At 29.5% G+C, this 21840-nt stretch overlaps 1 protein-coding gene across 50 annotated transcripts in view; it reads right to left on the bottom strand.

Moving 5' to 3' along the window:
* LOC145303484 (uncharacterized) overlaps positions 1–21840 on the bottom strand; it is a 578993-nt gene that overhangs the window by 505852 nt on the left and 51301 nt on the right. For all 50 annotated transcript variants that reach the window (XM_080144904.1, XM_080144905.1, XM_080144871.1 and 47 more), the window contains 4 exons: positions 14136–14246; positions 11749–11859; positions 815–925; positions 289–399 (listed from right to left, as the gene is read on the bottom strand). In XM_080144904.1, coding sequence (XP_080001030.1) covers positions 289–399; positions 815–925; positions 11749–11859; positions 14136–14246 — 444 coding nt within the window. The remainder of the gene's footprint in view (positions 1–288; positions 400–814; positions 926–11748; positions 11860–14135; positions 14247–21840) is intronic.

Genomic DNA, 21840 nt, shown 5'->3' on the forward strand with positions numbered 1-21840 from the left:
ACTGAAATCAAAACATATGAACAATTCTTGGTAAAATTATTTATAAAAAAAAAAGATGACTTGAGTGCCATCAACTATAATCGAAACCGAAACCAAAACTTATGAAGAATTCTAGGTAAAATTATTTATTACAAGAAATGGAGTCCCTAACAATTGAACGATTCACTCGGATGTAAGCATGACACACAAAATAAATGACACACACGCTATCATATTAATAGATAGATTCTTAATTATCTTAGTGAAAAAGTTTATTGTTATGCCTGAATATATATGAAAATTACTTACAAATTTCACAGTTCTTTCCTTCGTAGTCTTTTTTACATATACAAATGTGTGTATCCTTCTTATTGGTACATGTCGCTCCATTCTTGCAAGGTTTCTTTGCACAATAGTCAACTGTAAAGAATAAAAATGTAATTTGTTTTTGAAACTGAAGATTTGAGATTCAATAATTAGTATGACTCAATAATAAAGCCAGAATACAATCTTTCACGATAAACACCCGTCTAGCTGAAACCACTGTCAATAATTTTCCCTACTCTTTATCTGTGCCTAAATCAAAACGTAGATTCCATGAACAAAGTTTCCCATCTGACTACAACTTGAATGTCTTCAAGTCTAACATAAACAAATTCCTGATGAACTGCTCCTTTAAGTAAGACACTTTATCAAAAGTCCAATACTAACGATTACTACGATTTACTGTACATGCAATAACCCGTATCCCCGAATCCCCGAATGGCTTCCGGGCCTTGATAAGTGGTGACCTCCATGTAAAAAAAAAAAATTGATCTTTAAAACATATACTTACCAAATTGGCAGTTCTTTCCTACAAATCCTTTCTTGCATGTACAAACATGGCCATCTTTTTCGTTGGTACATTTAGCTCCATTCTTACATGGTTTTTTGACACAATAGTCAACTGGAAAAAAATAAAAAATAAATAAAAATCAATATGTCCTTTATTTTGTTTTTATACGATAAATTTATCATACTTCTTTTTACTTTTATTCTATCCTAAACAAGACACAGTTCCACTTGGACATAAGGGACTACTAATATAGAGAGTTGAGCAGTAAGATATCTGTTCACATTAAACTTGAACTTCTACATGTTAGTACAGTCAGGGAAGCAGGGACCAGGGAGGGAATTCCTATGTCTAGCAGTTTGAGGGAAGAAACTATTTGAGTAGAAGGTTTTCCGAGATCTAGGGATCTCTACAGGGTAGGGGTGGGATTTTTCTGCTTGTGTAACTAGTTGAGGGTATTTACTTCGAGTGGGTACAAGTGCTTTGAGCTTTTTGGAGCACATTCGATTAAAGTACTTGTAAAACAGGCACAGAGAAGCAACATTTCAGCGATGGGACAGAAGTTGGAGTTTGGTTGCTAGTGCGGAACCTATACAAGTATTTTAATCGAATGTGTTCTGACGAACTGAAAGCATTGGTACCCCCTCAGCATAAATACCCACGACTAATCAATCCGACAAGCAGCAAGACACATATTTATATTAGAAACGAAATGAAAAGTAAATTTCTATTTCTAATAAAAATATATAATGTGTTAAGGAAATAACAGATTCCCTATAACATTGCGATATAATGTTTTTATAATAAGATGATAAAATGAAGATACAGTCAATATAATTGCTATACATATACATCATAACCACATTGACGTTCTCATTAGATCACCGAAGTTAAGCAATATTAAGTCTGATCAGTACCAGATGGGTAACCATTTGAGAATATTAGGCACTTTACAAAGGAGGATGTCGACACTTCCCTGCAAAAACTGTAAAATCTAATTTCGTCATCTTCCCAAACAGGATATATATGTGACTGGGGACTGCTTGTGAATTTGAGATTCTCATGAAATTTCCTCCTGCAGAGGAAGCCGGTCCAATCTGCATAGAGTAAGTACTGCTTAAAGTTTGGTCTAATTGCTACTTTGGAAGTGACTATGGCTAAGTGGTTAACGACATGGATTCGAATCGAATCCAGTTTGCTCTACAGAAACACTTTTTTCAAACCCACATTTGACGTTGTGCTTAACCTTCAAGAGAGGAGGTGAATAATATCTCTAGTCCTGAATTGATTAAATGCACATTTTTTTTTTTTTTTTTTTACTGTTGTAACCTTTTAGATCCATAATAATCAAGATAAACACGGTGGCATAGTTAATAAAATGTATCTTAACAAAAGCATATTACAGAAGTACACGTCATGATTCTGGGGCCATAACTGCAACAAATTGCTACCGCTATTTACTACCTTTCCAGCGCAGGAAGATGTGACACAAGGTCAGAAGATGGGAAAAGTAAAACCAACGCCCCTAAAGGAGGTGTAATCTAGCTTTAAAAAATTACTTGGGAAATCCAATTGGCATTTCCCCATCAAAGCGCCTCAGGTAGTAAGCAATAAACTTACTCTGACCAAAAGATGGGAGGTAAGGCCTGGGAGAGTGGACTTCCTAAGACTACTCAGAACGATGCCTCAGCCCGCTGGATAAAAGGTCACCGAAATGACCTAATTTCTACCGGTCTGATTGTTGATTGGCAAACAATCATAAGCGCAACTCACCATTAAATGAATAGCATGAAGCACTGTCGAATATCATTTTAGATGTAACAATATTTATAGTACCTGAATAAGTCCATTATTTCATAAATAGGTATATTAGCTTACTCCATAACATTTGGTGAATATGTTGCAAAGTTCTTTGGATGGAACTTCATGTTTCACTATTTCTTGTGCCATTTACGTCTGTCATTACAAAATCCTCCCAGGTCTTCTCTTATTCGTTGTTTTACTAATTCATTTTGCATCACTGCTTCCCAAAGTCTGCCAAATGAATAATCTATAAGTTTCACCAAGTCTTCATGCATGTTTCTTTTAATGTTATTTTGACTTTTGACTGATGCTTCATTGTCTATATGCAAGTAACCAAGTCATCCCAATGATCTGTGTTTGATTTTAAGAGTCCATCTTTTTTATTTTATTATTGGAATCCTTTCAGATGGCCAACTTTTCTTTTTTTTTTTTTACCGAAAACTCGAATTTGGCATTGCTGACAATTCTTATATGTAGTATTAAAAACTCATTCAATATTGAGAATAACAGTCCGCAAATAAATAAATAAATATTCATCCTTCTTGTTTGGTTTTTTCATAAGGCAGGATGTTGCTAATTTTCTTTGGTCATTATTAGCGCTAGGACAACAGCATATTCTTTTCATTGCTTTGACTCTCGAGTATATATCCAACACAGTTAGCCGCAGTTAATCAACCGAGAACCACATCATTCTATATAAAAGCATATAAGATACCAACGAATACACACTCGAGAGTCAAAACAATGAAAAGAATATGCTGTTGTCCTAGCCCTAGTCATTATATATCCAGTACATTCTGAAATAATTTTCTGTGAATGCAGTTAACTTTATTGCTTAACTCAGTGGTTAGAATCAACAATTTACTAATGTAGAGGAAAATACCCCTCCCCCACACACACATAATCATCAAATATTTTTATCTTTATTTCTTGCTGTAAAATTGCTGTTAATTAATTCTTTTTTACATTTAGTAAGAAAGCCTATAATAGACGCAGCCATTGCTGGAACTATATCTTTTGCTACGCTGACTAGTTGTTCAAATGCGAGATTCAATTTCGAGGCTGCCTTTTTAAATTCTTCATAAATCTTATATCATGTAACCGTGCTAGTAGTAGTAATTCTTTTTTTTTTTTTACATGGGGGTCACCACTTATCAAGGCCCAGGAGCCACTCAGGGATAAGGGTCATTGTGTGTACAGTAATCAATGGGATAGTATCGTAGTAATGGTTAGTACTGGGGATTTGCTAAGGTGTCATTACTTAAGGGGGCGGTTCATCAGGAATTTGTTTGTGTTGGACTTGACGACATCCAAGTTGAATTCAGGGGGGAAACAGGCAAGCGGCAGAGAGTTCCACAGCCGTGCAGTTATAAGAAAGAAGCTTTGATCATGGAATCTACGTTTTGATTTAGGCACGGATAAAGAGTGGGGAAAGTTTTTGACAGTGGTTTCAGCTAGTCGGGTGTTTATCATGAAAGATTGGCGAAGGGGGACCAGAGAATGGAGTTCAGACGAGCACTTGCCATGGAAATAATGATAAAACAGAGACAGGCTCGCAATGTCTCTTCTGTGGGAGAGAGATTGCAGAGAAGAGAAAAGGGCATCCCTCACCAAGCCATGAAGTCTATTTTGTACTCTGTCAAGGCAGGATAGGCTGTTTTTAGCAGCTCCTACCCAGATGTAGCAGCAGTACTCCATCCTTGGACGTACTTGGCTTTTATATAGATAGAGAATTGCATCATTAGTGAGATATCTTCTGGAGCGGTAGAAGGATCCCACCATTTTCCCAGCGACCTTGGCAACAGACTTGATGTATGTGTTCCATTTAAGATCAGGAGTAAAGGTCAAACCCAGAAGCTTATCAAAACATGGGGCCTCCCCTAGACGAGAGCCATTCATTTCAATTGGTGCCAGATGGGGATCGGAGCGTTTATGATGTAATGATAGGAGCTTGGTCTTTGATGCATTAAAGGTAACCAGCCACCTCTTCCCCCACTGAACCATGCGCTCAAGATCTGAGGAGAGAGAATCAAAGAGAACATTGCCATTTACAGCCTTTGATGTGTTGCCACAGATAGTCGTGTCATCAGTATAGATGTCAACGAATGATTTAAGTATGTGTTTTGGGAGATCATTGATGTAGATCAAGAAGAGAGTTGGGCCCAGGATGGACACTGAGGGACTCCAGCATTAATACTGAGGGCCTCTGATTTCTGCCCATCAACCACTACTCTTATGAGCCTATCAGAGAGAAATGATTTAATGATAGAGAAACATTTCCAGTAATACCGTAGCTGGAAATCTTGTGAAGTAGGCCTTTATGCCATACCTTATCGAAGGCTTTTGATATGTCAAGAGCAATTGCCATAGAAATGAAGCCTTTGCCGAGAGATTCACTAATTCTATGAGATATAATTGTTAGTACATCTGCTGTAGATCAAGCAGAACGGAAACCATATTGCATGTCACTAAGAAGGTTATTTCTGTTGAGGTGGTTGACTATTTCTCTATTTAATATGGATTCCAGCAACTTACTCATGACACTCAGGAGACTTATTGGTCTGTATTGAGAGGGAGATGAGTAATCACCTGAATTTTTAAATAGAGGGCATACTGATGAGGTTTCCAGGGTGTTGAAAAGGACTTCTCCTTAAGGCAACGTTTAAACAGTTTGGTAAGTTCTGGTTGTAGCTCTTTTTAACACTATAATTGGAATACAGTCTGGGCCAGTTGCTTTACTGGAGTCAAGGTTCTTGATTAGCTTGGCGACCTCACGCACAGATATTTGTATGTTACCTAGCGTGTTGTGTGTTGTAGGAGGAAATACGGGGAGTTGTTATCCTTTGTTGCATAGGGTAGAATTTGCTGCAAAGTTCTTGGCAAATAGTTTGGCCTTGTCTGATGCTGACGAGATGACCTCTGGACCATTGATAATGGTTGTGATAAAACGCACGCTTCTGTTCAGGATCCTATTTGCTAATTGCAAGAGCTGGTGGGAACCAAACCGCTGCTCAGCTACTTTGGATTTAACCGATTGAGCATATAGCTCTCTTGCGTTTTTCTTACTCTTTTACAGTGGTTGTTGGCGGTCCTGAAAGCAGCTTTAGTCTCAGTGAATCTATTACGTTGGTAGCTCTGGAAAAAGTGATTTCTATGGGCGATGGCAGCAGCACATTCAAGGGAGAACCATGGCTGGCTGTTAGGTTTTTGTTGGAACTTTTGAGGAATCTTCAGTGATATTGAATGAATTATCAGTACTACATATGAATATCTTATGAATCATCAGTACTACATAAGAATATCATATGAATAATCAGTACTAAATATGAATATCATATGAATTATTAGTACTACATATGAATATCATATGAATTATTAGTACTACATATGAATATCTTATGAATTATTAGTACAACATGAGAATATCATATGAATAATCAGTACTACATATGAATATCATATGAATTATCAGTACTACATATGAATATCTTATGAATTATTAGTACAACATGAGAATATCATATGAATAATCAGTACTACATATGAATATCATATGAATTATTAGTACTACATATGAATATCATATGAATTATTAGTACAACATGAGAATATCATATGAATAATCAGTACTACATATGAATATCATATGAATTATTAGTACTACATATGAATATCATATGAATTATTAGTACTACATATGAGTATCATATGAATTATTAGTACTACATATGAATATCATATGAATTATTAGTACTACATATGAATATCATATGAATTATTAGTACTACATATGAATATCATATGAATTATTAGTACTACATATGAATATCATATGAATTATTATTACTACATATGAATATCATATGAATTATTAGTACTACATATGAATATCATATGAATAATCAGTACTACATATGAATATCATATGAATTATTAGTACTACATATGAATATCATATGAATTATTAGTACTACATATGAATATCATATGAATTATTAGTACTACATATGAATATCATATGAATTATTAGTACTACATATGAATATCATATGAATTATTAGTACTACATATGAATATCATATGAATTATTAGTACTACATATGAATATCATATGAATTATTAGTACTACATATGAATATCATATGAATTATTAGTACTACATATGAATATCATATGAATAATCAGTACTACATATGAATATCATATGAATTATTAGTACTACATATGAATATCTGATGAATTATTAGTACTACATATGAATATCATATGAATTATTAGTACTACATATGAATATCATATGAATTATTAGTACTACATATGAATATCATATGAATTATTAGTACTACATATGAATATCATATGAATTATTAGTACTACATATGAATATCATATGAATTATTAGTACTACATATGAATATCATATAAATTATTAGTACTACATATGAATATCATATGAATTATTAGTACTACATATGAATATCATATGAATTATTAGTACTACATATGAATATCATATAAATTATTAGTACTACATATGAATATCATATGAATTATTAGTACTACATATGAATATCTGATGAATTATTAGTACTACATATGAATATCATATGAATTATTAGTACTACATATGAATATCATATGAATTATTAGTACTACATATGAATATCATATAAATTATTAGTACTACATATGAATATCATATGAATTATTAGTACTACATATGAATATCTGATGAATTATTAGTACTACATATGAATATCATATAAATTATTAGTACTACATATGAATATCCTATGAATTATTAGTACTACATATGAATATCATATGAATTATTAGTACTACATATGAATATCATATGAATTATTAGTACTACATATGAATATCATATGAATTATTAGTACTACATATGAATATCATATGAATAATTAGTACTACATATGAATATCATATGAATTATTAGTACTACATATGAATATCATATGAATTATTAGTACTACATATGAATATCATATGAATTATTAGTACTACATATGAATATCATATGAATTATTAGTACTACATATGAATATCATATGAATTATTAGTACTACATATGAATATCATATAAATTATTAGTACTACATATGAATATCATATGAATTATTAGTACTACATATGAATATCTGATGAATTATTAGTACTACATATGAATATCATATGAATTATTAGTACTACATATGAATATCATATGAATTATTAGTACTACATATGAATATCATATGAATTATTAGTACTACATATGAATATCATATGAATTATTAGTACTACATATGAATATCATATAAATTATTAGTACTACATATGAATATCATATGAATTATTAGTACTACATATGAATATCTGATGAATTATTAGTACTACATATGAATATCATATGAATTATAAGTACTACATATGAATATCATATGAATTATTAGTACTACATATGAATATCATATGAATTATTAGTACTACATATGAATATCATATGAATTATTAGTACTACATATGAATATCATATGAATTATTAGTACTACATATGAATATCATATGAATTATTAGTACTACATATGAATATCATATGAATTATTAGTACTACATATGAATATCATATAAATTATTAGTACTACATATGAATATCATATGAATTATTAGTACTACATATGAATATCTGATGAATTATTAGTACTACATATGAATATCATATGAATTATTAGTACTACATATGAATATCATATGAATTATTAGTACTACATATGAATATCATATGAATTATTAGTACTACATATGAATATCATATGAATTATTAGTACTACATATGAATATCATATAAATTATTAGTACTACATATGAATATCATATGAATTATTAGTACTACATATGAATATCTGATGAATTATTAGTACTACATATGAATATCATATGAATTATAAGTACTACATATGAATATCATATGAATTATTAGTACTACATATGAATATCATATGAATTATTAGTACTACATATGAATATCATATAAATTATTAGTACTACATATGAATATCATATGAATTATTAGTACTACATATGAATATCTGCTGAATTATTAGTACTACATATGAATATCATATGAATTATTAGTACTACATATGAATATCATATGAATTATTAGTACTACATATGAATATCATATAAATTATTAGTACTACATATGAATATCATATGAATTATTAGTACTACATATGAATATCTGATGAATTATTAGTACTACATATGAATATCATATGAATTATTAGTACTACATATGAATATCATATGAATTATTAGTACTACATATGAATATCATATGAATTATTAGTACTACATATGAATATCATATAAATTATTAGTACTACATATGAATATCATATGAATTATTAGTACTACATATGAATATCTGCTGAATTATTAGTACTACATATAAATATTATATGAATTATTAGTACTACATATGAATATCATATGAATTATCAGTACTACATATGAATATCATATGAATTATTAGTACTACATATGAATATCATATAAATTATTAGTACTACATATGAATATCATATGAATTATTAGTACTACATATGAATATCATATAAATTATTAGTACTACATATGAATATCATATGAATTATTAGTACTACATATGAATATCTGCTGAATTATTAGTACTACATATGAATATCATATGAATTATTAGTACTACATATGAATATCTGCTGAATTATTAGTACTACATATGAATATCTGATGAATTATTAGTACTACATATGAATATCATATGAATTATTAGTACTACATATGAATATCATATGAATAATCAGTACTACATATGAATATCATATGAATTATTAGTACTACATATGAATATCATATGAATTATTAGTACGACATATGAATATCATATGAATTATTAGTACTACATATGAATATCATATGAATTATTAGTAATACATATGAATATCATATGAATTATTAGTACTACATATGAATATCATATGAATTATTAGTACTACATATGAATATCATATGAATTATTAGTACTACATATGAATATCATATGAATAATCAGTACTACATATGAATATCATATGAATAATCAGTACTACATATGAATATCATATGAATTATTAGTACTACATATGAATATCATATGAATTATTAGTACTACATATGAATATCATATGAATTATTAGTACTACATATGAATATCATATGAATTATTAGTACTACATATGAATATCATATGAATTATTAGTACTACATATGAATATCTGCTGAATTATTAGTACTACATATGAATATCTGATGAATTATTAGTACTACATATGAATATCATATGAATTATTAGTACTACATATGAATATCATATGAATAATCAGTACTACATATGAATATCATATGAATTATTAGTACTACATATGAATATCATATGAATTATTAGTACTACATATGAATATCATATGAATTATTAGTACTACATATGAATATCATATGAATTATTAGTACTACATATGAATATCATATGAATTATTAGTACTACATATGAATATCATATGAATAATCAGTACTACATATGAATATCATATGAATTATTAGTACTACATATGAATATCATATGAATTATTAGTACTACATATGAATATCATATGAATTATTAGTACTACATATGAATATCATATGAATAATCAGTACTACATATGAATATCATAGGAATAATCAGTACTACATATGAATATCATATGAATTATTAGTACTACATATGAATATCATATGAATTATTAGTACTACATATGAATATCATATGAATTATTAGTACTACATATGAATATCATATGAATTATTAGTACTACATATGAATATCATATGAATTATTAGTACTACATATGAATATCATATTAATTATTAGTACTACATATGAATATCATATGAATAATCAGTACTACATATGAATATCATATGAATTATTAGTACTACATATGAATATCATATGAATTATTAGTACTACATATGAATATCATATAAATTATTAGTACTACATATGAATATCATATGAATTATTAGTACTACATATGAATATCATATGAATAATCAGTACTACATATGAATATCATATGAATTTTTAGTACTACATATGAATATCATATGAATAATCAGTACTACATATGAATATCATATGAATTATTAGTACTACATATGAATATCATATGAATAATCAGTACTACATATGAATATCATATGAATAATCAGTACTACATATGAATATCATATGAATTTTTAGTACTACATATGAATATCATATGAATAATCAGTACTACATATGAATATCATATGAATTATTAGTACTACATATGAATATCATATGAATAATCAGTACTACATATGAATATCATATGAATAATCAGTACTACATATGAATATCATATGAATTATTAGTACTACATATGAATATCATATTAATTATTAGTACTACATATGAATATCATATGAATTATTAGCACTACATATGAATATCATATGAATTATTAGTACTACATATGAATATCTGATGAATTATCAGTACTATATATGAAAATTGTCAGCCATGCCCAAATCGGATATGACTGAGTTTTTGGTGATTAATATGCAAATTAAATAAATATGCTCCTCAGAATATTTGTTTTTGTTTTAGTGCCGTTCAATAATAAGCCCACCTGGATACAACATGCAATAATTTTAACGCAGTTCTATTTTTGGTACTGCCCTAATCTTGGTTGTCAGGAATAATCTGGATATTGTGTTGATAGACATCATTTTTGACATAACTCCACAGATAAAAATCTGGGTAGTGAACTTTCTGTAAGTCTGAAGCCTTTACAAGATCACACTTTTTACTCATGAGACATTCTCCAAAGTATCCCTACACATCATTGAAAGGTAGTAAAACAACTATTGTTAAGTATTTATGATAGAAACTTTGTGGATAAATCAGAGATAGACTGCATGTTCTGTGCACCAGATATGGTTTGCTTTCAGGTTGTTTTGAGGTTAAACTATATCAAAAATTTGTGTACGCATAAGAGATTACTTATACCACAGAATATATTTGGTATATAAAATGTACTTACAAATATGGCATCTTTTTCCTTCAAAGCCTTTTTTGCATTTACAAAAATAGGAGTCTTTTTTATTAATACATTCAGCTCCATTCTCGCAGGGTTTCTTTGCGCAGTAGTTACCTGTAAAAAATGAATTGGATATTCTTGTAGAGAAATGCTACATTTTACCATTTTTTATGGAAATTACTCTAGACAAGACATGAAGCCACTTGATATAAAGGAAACGGTAAAAACAATAAAACCCATGCTTGACGCATTTGAGTTGAGGAAGCAACCATCTTCAGACAGTCTGATCTAGTACCAGCAAATGAAAAAATATTGTAATTTCCATTCAGAATATGAGTTTTAAAAGTTACAGAACTAGTTTTTCCATGTGAGTTATGGACGAAAGAAAATAAGCGGATGGTGTTATTCCGAATGATATCATTTCACATGATATCATTTTGAATGATATTATTTCAAATGATATCATTTGGAATGATATTATTTTAAATGATATTATTTTGAATGATATTATTTCAAATGATATCATTTGGAATGATATTATTTTAAATGATATTATTTTGAATGGTATTATTTCGAATGATATCATTTGGAATGATATTATTTCAAATGATATTATTTTGAATGGTATTATTTCGAATGATATCATTTGGAATGATATCATTTCAAATGATATCATTTTGAATGATATTATTTCAAATGATATTATTTTGAATGGTATTATTTCAAATGATATTATTTTGAATGATATTATTTCAAATGATATCATTTTGAATGATATTATTTCAAATGATATTATTTTGAATGATATTATTTCAAATGATATCATTTTGAATGGTATTATTTCAAATGATATTATTTTGAATGATATTATTTCGAATGATATCATTTCAGATGATATTATTTCAAATGATATCATTTTGAATGATATTATTTCAAATGATATTATTTTGAATGGTATTATTTCAAATGATATTATTTTGAATGATATTATTTCGAATGATATCATTTCAGATGATATTATTTCAAATGATATCATTTTGAATGATATTATTTCAAATGATATCATTTGGAATGATATTATTTTAAATGATATTATTTTGAATGGTATTATTTCAAATGATATCATTTTGAATGATATTATTTCAAATGATATCATTTTGAATGGTATTATTTCAAATGATATTATTTTGAATGATATTATTTCGAATGATATCATTTCAGATGATATTATTTCAAATGATATCATTTTGAATGATATTATTTCAAATGATATCATTTGGAATGATATTATTTTAAATGATATTATTTTGAATGGTATTATTTCGAATGATATCATTTGGAATGATATTGTTTCAAATGATATTATTTTGAATGGTATTATTTCGAATGATATCATTTTGAATGATATCATTTCAAATGATATCCTTTTTGATTGATATTATTTAAAATTATATCATTATGTTTTTATCTAAACAATTCCCTTTTTTTAAGTAAAAAAATAAAATACTCCAGCTGAGATCGAAACCAAAACCTAAGGATAGCGGGTCAAATACAATAATTATTACACCAGCTTGACATAACTTTTAAAGAGTGTTTTCAAACCAACTCATACTTAACATAAGGACGCTGTCATACACAGTCGTGACACGGGTGAAAACAGATAAAAATCCGGTGACCTTTCACATACCAATTTTTCAATTTCAACCCCTTAGTAGACGTTTTTTTCCAGATAAAAACTGATTAAAAAGTTTTCCACTTATTTGAATATTCTATATACCAAATTTCATGTCTGTAGATTAAAAAGTCGTTGAATATATAGGTTAAGAAGTGTCTTCACACACGTTCTCACTTTTATAGATATATAGATGACACAAAGAATGTCAGATATGACAACTAACCTACGAGAAGGAAACACTCAGGTATCAGATATAAAGTTTAACTGAATGAAGGAATTCAGTTAAATGACCTACATTATGTGAAACAATTTCTATCTACATAAAAAGATGACTTATGTTAATAGCATGGTTATGGGATGTTGCCTGGGAGCATGGGCAGCAAATTATAAAAGTAAAACTTTCTCCTTCTCCTCTCCCATCTTTCTTTCTTTCTCTCTTTCTCGATCATCCCCTTTCTCTGGAAACCAGAAAAATAACCATTAAGAAATGACTACATGAAAACATTAGAAAATTGCAGTAAATATGTTGACACCCAAAAGAATGAGTATTTAAAAAAAAAGAAAACTGCATCTACATTTTGTCCAAGGCAATGGTGCAAAAATATATCAGCTTTGTGGGTGTGTCTCGCGTAGTTTCTGACTTTTAGCTGGGGGAGGGGGGAACGGACGCACACAGACAGACACAGATAGCTTTTACTTTATATAATCTACTTACGAACTTGGCATTTCTTTCCTTCAAATCCTTCCTTGCACGTGCAGATGTAGTGGTGTTTTAAATTGGTACATTTAGCGCCATTCTCGCAGGGCTTCTTGGCACAGTAGTCAACTGAAAATTAGAAATTGAAATAAGATGATAAACAACAACAACTGAAACAAATGTTCATCGTTATTTACATTACCTATTCTTTCGCTAACACCTTCAAGAAAAGTTTACTAACTAGCTCAGTGTTTCTCATTGTGACCTTACACAGTTCTACTTATTTAGCTAACTGCAGTAGCTTTAAGAAAGGTTATGAATTCATACGTCTTCTCTCCGGTTATATATTAAATAGTAATGTACACACACACTCTCTGTCTGTCTGTCTGTCTGTCTGTCTCTCTCTCTGTCTCTCTCTCTCTCTCTCTCTGTCTCTCTCTCTCTCTCTCTCTGCAACCCCTTAGCACTGAGGATGGTAGTCGTGTTTTGAGTGTATATGGAGATGGCTTACAAAGCTGATCCCGGCCTTGAACTGCTTTTCATAGTGTGGACAGGTAGTTCCATTTTCATTTGGAGAGTTGACTTGCAAGCGTTTTTCTCTCTCCCTCCTTTCTCTTCTCCTCGAGGTCTGCACGTCGGTTGGCCTCGAAGGTGGCTGTGCTTTTGGCGATGGTTTGTCTTCAGATTTGACTGTCCTTAACCTGGCTCTCTTATGTATATGTGTTCATGCCACACTTCTTCAGGTTTGCTTTCAGAAGATCCTTATATCGTTTCTTCTGGCCTCCTCGAGTGCACTTTCCCTATTTTAGTTGCTTATAGAGGAGTTGTTTCAGCAGTCGGGAATCCGACTATCTGAAAACGTGGCCCAACCACCTCAGCTGGTTCCTAATGATAATAGCTCCAATGCCGGTGGTGTTAGCCTCCTGGAGGACAGAGGTTTGTGCGATAGTGCTCCCAGAAGAAGTTTAGAATGCCCTATAGGCAGTGTTGCTGGAACTTCTCCAGCACCTTGAGGCATCGACGGTACATTGTCCAGGTCTCTGAGGCGTAGACAGCTTTGTATACAGCTATTTTGGTATCTAACTAGATGTCTCTGTCTTGAAACACACGGGTTCAAAGATGGCCATAGGCGGCTCTGGTACATTTTAGGTGGTATTGGATTTCGTCTTGGATGTTCGTGTTGGATGACAGTGTAAACTAGACAATCAAGCTTTGGCAGGACAGCTAGTCTATGAGAAAGAAAAAAATCCAATATAACATCTATTATAGAGTAAAACGTTGACATTAAGTTAATATTTGGCAGCCTCGAAATCTTTGCTTTTTTCCTATTTTGTCCTTTGGATCTCACATTCCATGAACAAGATTTATAACAGAGGGAAAGTAATTGCTGTTTTCTGGCTTGGTTGTTTATTTAAGCTGAGTTGTATGTGGATATTTTCAATCCTTTATAACATCCAGCGCCACTCGATTGTTAATCCATCCATCTTATTAACGTTTATCCTTGAATGCTTTTTAGCCTTGATCAATGGTAACTCGGTAATAAAAAGAAGATACGGTCAGATTTTGTTACATATTGCGTTTCTGGACAGTAATCAACTACTTGGTGGAGAGAGTGGGTCATGTTTTTAATAATGCATGATATTCTTGAAATAAATTCATCACCGTCAGATTGATAAGTAAATGCAAACGTTAAAGGAAACGATTAAAAAAACACACGACTGGTATAAATATTCATCACAAATATATAAACTGATTTGTAAAATGAATGAAATTTGTTTCTCTTTCTACTTGTTGTGCATAAAATAGTAAGATAGATTAGACTCTTATGTTAATAATGTATGTATTATGTTAATGTATTATGTTAATGTATTATGTTAATGTATGTATTATGTTAATGTATTATGTTAATGTATGTATTATGTTAATGTATTATGTTAATGTATGTATTATGTTAATGTATTACGTTAATGTATGTATTATGTTAATGTATTATGTTAATGTATGTATTATGTTAATGTATGTATTATGTTAATGTATTATGTTAATGTATGTATTATGTTAATGTATTAGGTTAATGTATGTATTATGTTAATGTATTATGTTAATGTATGTATTATGTTAATGTATTATGTTAATGTACTATGTTAATGTATTATGTTAATGTATTACGTTAATGTATGTATTATGTTAATGTATTATGTTAATGTATGTATTATGTTAATGTATTATGTTAATGTATGTATTATGTTAATGTATTATGTTAATGTATTATGTTAATGTATGTATTATCTTAATGTATGTATTATCTTAATGTATTATGTTAATGTATGTATTATGTTAATGTATTATGTTTATGTATGTATTATGTTAATGTATTATGTTAATGTATGTATTATGTTAATGTATTATGTTAATGTATTAGGTTAATGTATGTATTATGTTAATGTATTATGTTAATGTATGTATTATGTTAATGTATGTATTATGTTAATGTATTATGTTAATGTATGTATTATGTTAATGTATTATGTTAATGTATGTATTATGTTAATGTATGTATTATGTTAATGTATTATGTTAATGTATTATGTTAATATATTATGTTAATGCATGTAATATGTTAATGTATTATGGTAATGTATGCATTATGTTAATGTATTTTGTTAATGTATGTATTATGTTAATGTATTATGTTAATGTATTATGTTAATGTATGTATTATGTTAATGTATTATGTTCATGTATGTATTATGTTAACGTATTATGTAAATGTATGTATTATATTAATGTATTATATTACTGTATGTATTATGTTAATGTATTATGTTAATGTATGTATTATGTTAATGTATTATATTACTGTATGTATTATGTTAATGTATTATGTTAATGTATGTATTATGTTAACGTTTTATGTAAATGTATCTATTATATTAATGTATTATGTTAATGTATTATGTTAATGTATGTATTATGATAATGTATTATATTACTGTATGTATTATGTTAATGTATTATGTTAATGTATGTATTATGTTAATGTATTATGTTAATGTATGTATTATGTTAATGTATTATGTTAATGTATTATGTTAATGTATTATGTTAATGTATTATTTTAATGTATTTATTATGTTTATGTAGTATGTTAATGTATTTTGTTAATGTAATTTGTTAATGTATTATGTTAATGCATGTATTATGTTAATGCATTTTGTTAATGTATGTATTATGTTAATGTATTATGTTAATGTATGTATTATGTTAATGTATTATGTTAATGTATTATGTTAATGCATGTATTATGTTAATGCATTTTGTTAATGTATGTATTATGCTAATGCATTTTGTTAATGTATGTATTATGTTAATGCATTTTGTTGATGTATGTATTATGTTAATGTATTATGTTAATGTATGTATTATGTTAATGTATTATGTTAATGTATGTATTATGTTATTGTATTATGTTAATGTATTTATTATGTTATTGTATTTATTATGTTGATGTATTATGTTAATGTATGTATTATTCCACTTGTTATGCATAACATAGTAAGATAGATTAGACTTTAAAATTTGATGGGGTAACTAGTCTAGGAAAAGGAAACCTCTCAAATAATACTATTTTTTCTTTTTTCTTTTTGCTTATTTCAGCATTGTTTCTGGTGGTTTTCTATTTCTCCTTGCCATTAGACTTAAGCTATGTTAGATCAGGAGATTGTGTAACCCTAGCTTCAGTATAAACTCATTATTCAAGTATGTTTTGGAGGATGGGTATCAATTGTATTTTGACTGTACCTTATCCAAGCGCTTATAACGATTATTAATCTCTTAAAACAGCGTGAGACGAAGAGAAAGGTGTAACAGTTGAATAGTGAACGCGTGAAACATGAGTCTAAAAAAAACAATTGAAAGAGTGTTCGGTTACCAGATCCATTTTAGCAAATGTGGAAGAACAGTGGAAGAGCTTGAAGGATGTACTGTTTAAGGTAAAAGACCAGCTTGGGAGTGAATGAAAAGACCTTCAAGACTTAGAGTGACGATGATGGAATGAGGAAGTTATAGAGTTGGTGAGAGGGGGAAAGTTTAGTGAATGTAAAAGGGAATAAGACATAAGACAATGAAGAAACAGTACTACTAAAGAAACTAATGAATTTGTATGTATATGTATGTATGTATATATATATATATATATATATATATATATATATATATAGATAAAATATATTTTAGTCATCGACATACAGACCTGTTTCGTTGTATCACAACTCATCAGTGCCGCTAGACTAACACCTCTCCCAAGCCGAGGATCGAACCTAGAACCGTCGTGATGACAGTCGGCAGTCCTACCCTCTTGACTACGGAATCGGTGGCCGAAATTAACCTGTCCGAACGATTATTTAAATAAACATTCGTCCGCTACTCGTAGAGGGCTCAAACGTTGTATATATATATATAGACATACATTTATTTCTTACAGATATCAGAATGTCATAATAAAACATAAAAGAAGGTGGAAATTACAGACATAACAAACGATTCGAGATTAAAAGTACTAAACGCAATCGCAATAAGCAATAAGCATGCGTTTTTAGGGTAAACATATGATAGAGAATGCATAGGCTATGTTAAGTAAATACGAATTACTATTTAGGAACTATTCTGATAACCAATTTGGCAACCAGCAGAAAATGCTTTGCTAAAATAGAAACCTGTCTTGACAGACACCAGACGCAAAGCCTGGTAGTTTTCAAACTATGTAAAAATGTAGAGCTGAAATGAAATACGTCCATGCAGGTTGAGCTCCAAATCAAGAAAAAAAAGGAAAACCTCGATTTCAAATCTTGCATAGTACAATTTATTTTTATATACTTTAAAATTAAAGAGTTCATTCTCTTGTTGTAAGTATAATTCAGGAGAGATAACTTGAACATGGTTTAAGAAAGGAACTAAATATACTGATCCAACAATTATGTTAAAAACGTAAGTTCTTAAAAACAACATAACATCTACCTTTTTAGTTTTAATTCATCATTTTACTTTTTATGCAATATTAAATGTTTGCTTGTTGACAAAAAACGAACATATTGGGTTGTTAGAGGAGTATCTGCTTTGTTGAAGTATTAAAATGAGGCTGATGTCAAACTAAAATATGCAGTTGAAGTATATGTATGTCTTGCAGTTGTTATTTAGCATTTGTTATTTTGCATTTGTTATTATCCAAATGTTATTTAACATTTGTTAATTAGTATTTGTTATTAAACATTTGTTATTTAGCATTTGTTATTAAACATTTGTTATTTAGCATTCGTTAATTAGCATTTGTTATTAAACATTTGTTATTTAGCATTCGTTATTTAGCATTTGTTATGAAGCATTTGTTATGAAGCATTTGTTATTTAGCATTTGTTATTTAGCATTTGTTATTTAGCATTTGTTATTATCATTTCTTATTTTGCATTTGTTATTTAGCATTTGTTATTTAGCATTTGTTAATTAGCATTTGCTATTTAGCATTTGTTCATTAGCATTTGTCATTTAGTATTTGTTATTTAGCATTTGTTATTAGCATTGGTTAATTAGCATTTGTCATTTAGTATTTCTTATTTAGCATTTGTTATTAGCATTTGTTAATTAGCATTTGTTATTAGCATTTGTTAATTAGCATTTGTTAATTAGCATTTGTTTATTAGCATTTGTTAATTAGCATTTGATATTTAGCCTTTGTTCATTTGCATTTGTCATTTAGTATTTGTTATTTAGCATTTGTTATTAAGCATTTGTTATTTAGCATTTGTTAATTAGCATTTGTCATTTAGTATTTGTTATTTAGCATTTGTCAATTAGCATTTGTTATTTTGCAGTTGTTATTTAGCAGTTGTTATTTAGCATTTGTTATTTAGTATTTGTTATTTAGCATTTGTTATTTAGCATTTGTTATTGTCATTTTTTATTTTGCATTTGTTATTTAGCATTTATTATTTAGCATTTGTTAATTAGCATTTCTTCATTAGCATTTGTTCATTAGCATTTGTCATTTAGCATTTGTTATTTAGCATTTGTTATTTAGCATTTTTCAATTAGCATTTGTTATTTAGCATTTTTTAATTAGCATTTGTTATTATCATTTGTTATTTAGCATTTGTCATTTATCATTTGTCATTTAGCATTTGTTATTTAGCATCTGTTATTTAGCATTTGTTATTTAGCATTGGTTATATAGCATTTATTTAGCATTTGTTATTTATCATTTTTCTTTAGCATTTGTTATTTAGCACAATCATTTTGACACACGAGTTCCCGCCAAATCACCAAAGTTTAGTAACGATGAGTGGCTAATTCCAGATGGATGACTATTTGGGAAGGGTAGGCGAGTCATAAGAAATTTCCAGGTTGGTATCTGGTGGCTCATTAATTCACTGGGAGAGATGCACCCCTAGTCTTAGTTAAGACATGCATCCAAGAGAAAGTAACTCTGATGATGTTGGCAGGGGAATGTTGGATGTCAATGGTGGAAGGTTAATCTCTAGCAGATCAACGGTTCTATGGTGTTAAGAAATACATTATTCAGCTTCGGCTATGAGGATGATCTGAGGATAATGGATAGGTGCAAATAGGCGAGTCAGATGCCACTGCGCTGGGGAAGATAGTATTATTTAGCGGGGTGTAATTATCGCGGATGAGAATATGACGAAGTTAAACAGCAACGATTATGAGACAATTGCTTGTTGAGTTCATAATATTAACAGGAGTCTGATATAGGTGAAGAGAGTGAGTCGTGTAATAAACAGTTCGTTCTAACACAGACAGTGTGATACATTATTGATGAAGGGATACAATGACATTTTGGAAGGAGTTTACATAAGTTCATTTTACAAGGTGAAGACAAAAACACATTACCTTGCGGTTGATGATAAACGGAGATAAAGGCTTACATAAAAATGTGAACACATTTATTTCTAGCTGGATGGGAATGATAGGAATCCAATGCCTGACTAAATTATTCCGTTGTCTCTGCTTTCCTCTCCTTCGCTTCCAAGGAGCTTAGGCTGGCTCAACTCTCCTCTCTCAACTTTCTTCCTTAACTCCCCCCCTTTCTCGACTCTTACTCTACTGTATATATTGAGTCTACATTTCTTTGCGACGTCAGAACGTGGCCAAGCACGTGAATCTTTTTTGCATGTGAATTATTGCATATGCCCCAACACGTTTTTCTTGCAACTCAAAGAACATTCCTTAATTTCCATTGTCTATTATTCCTACTCTGACCTGTCTTTGTTTTATAATTATTTTTATAATTCTACATTACTAGAATCGCATCTAAATAGCAACATGTATTCTTTTTAACTTTTGATTTCTAGGTTCGATTCCAGCATTCTTCTTTAATAAATATAATTTTCGATCCTACTTCGGGAGCTGTCAATATACAATAATAGCAACCCACCCCATGTATTCTGCCAAGTTCAAAATCATGTGATGTCTCCAGAGGAATCGGACCAACAGTGGACCGAAGTCTATGGAGAATACTAACCATAATTTCATCTACAGCATGAACATGCCACGATACAAGAAGAAGAAGAAGAAGAAGAAGAAGAAGAAGAAGAAGAAGAAGAAGAAGAAGAAGAAGAAGAAGAGTTAGCAGTTGTTATTTAACATTTATTATTTAGCAGTTGTTATCGTAGTAAAATTTGAAAATTGAAATATTGAACCAAATGTACCT

Source organism: Euprymna scolopes, chromosome 19 (genome assembly GCF_053919585.1).
Source record: "Euprymna scolopes isolate OS-2025 chromosome 19, ASM5391958v1, whole genome shotgun sequence".
Classification (NCBI taxonomy): Eukaryota; Metazoa; Mollusca; class Cephalopoda; order Sepiida; family Sepiolidae; genus Euprymna; species Euprymna scolopes.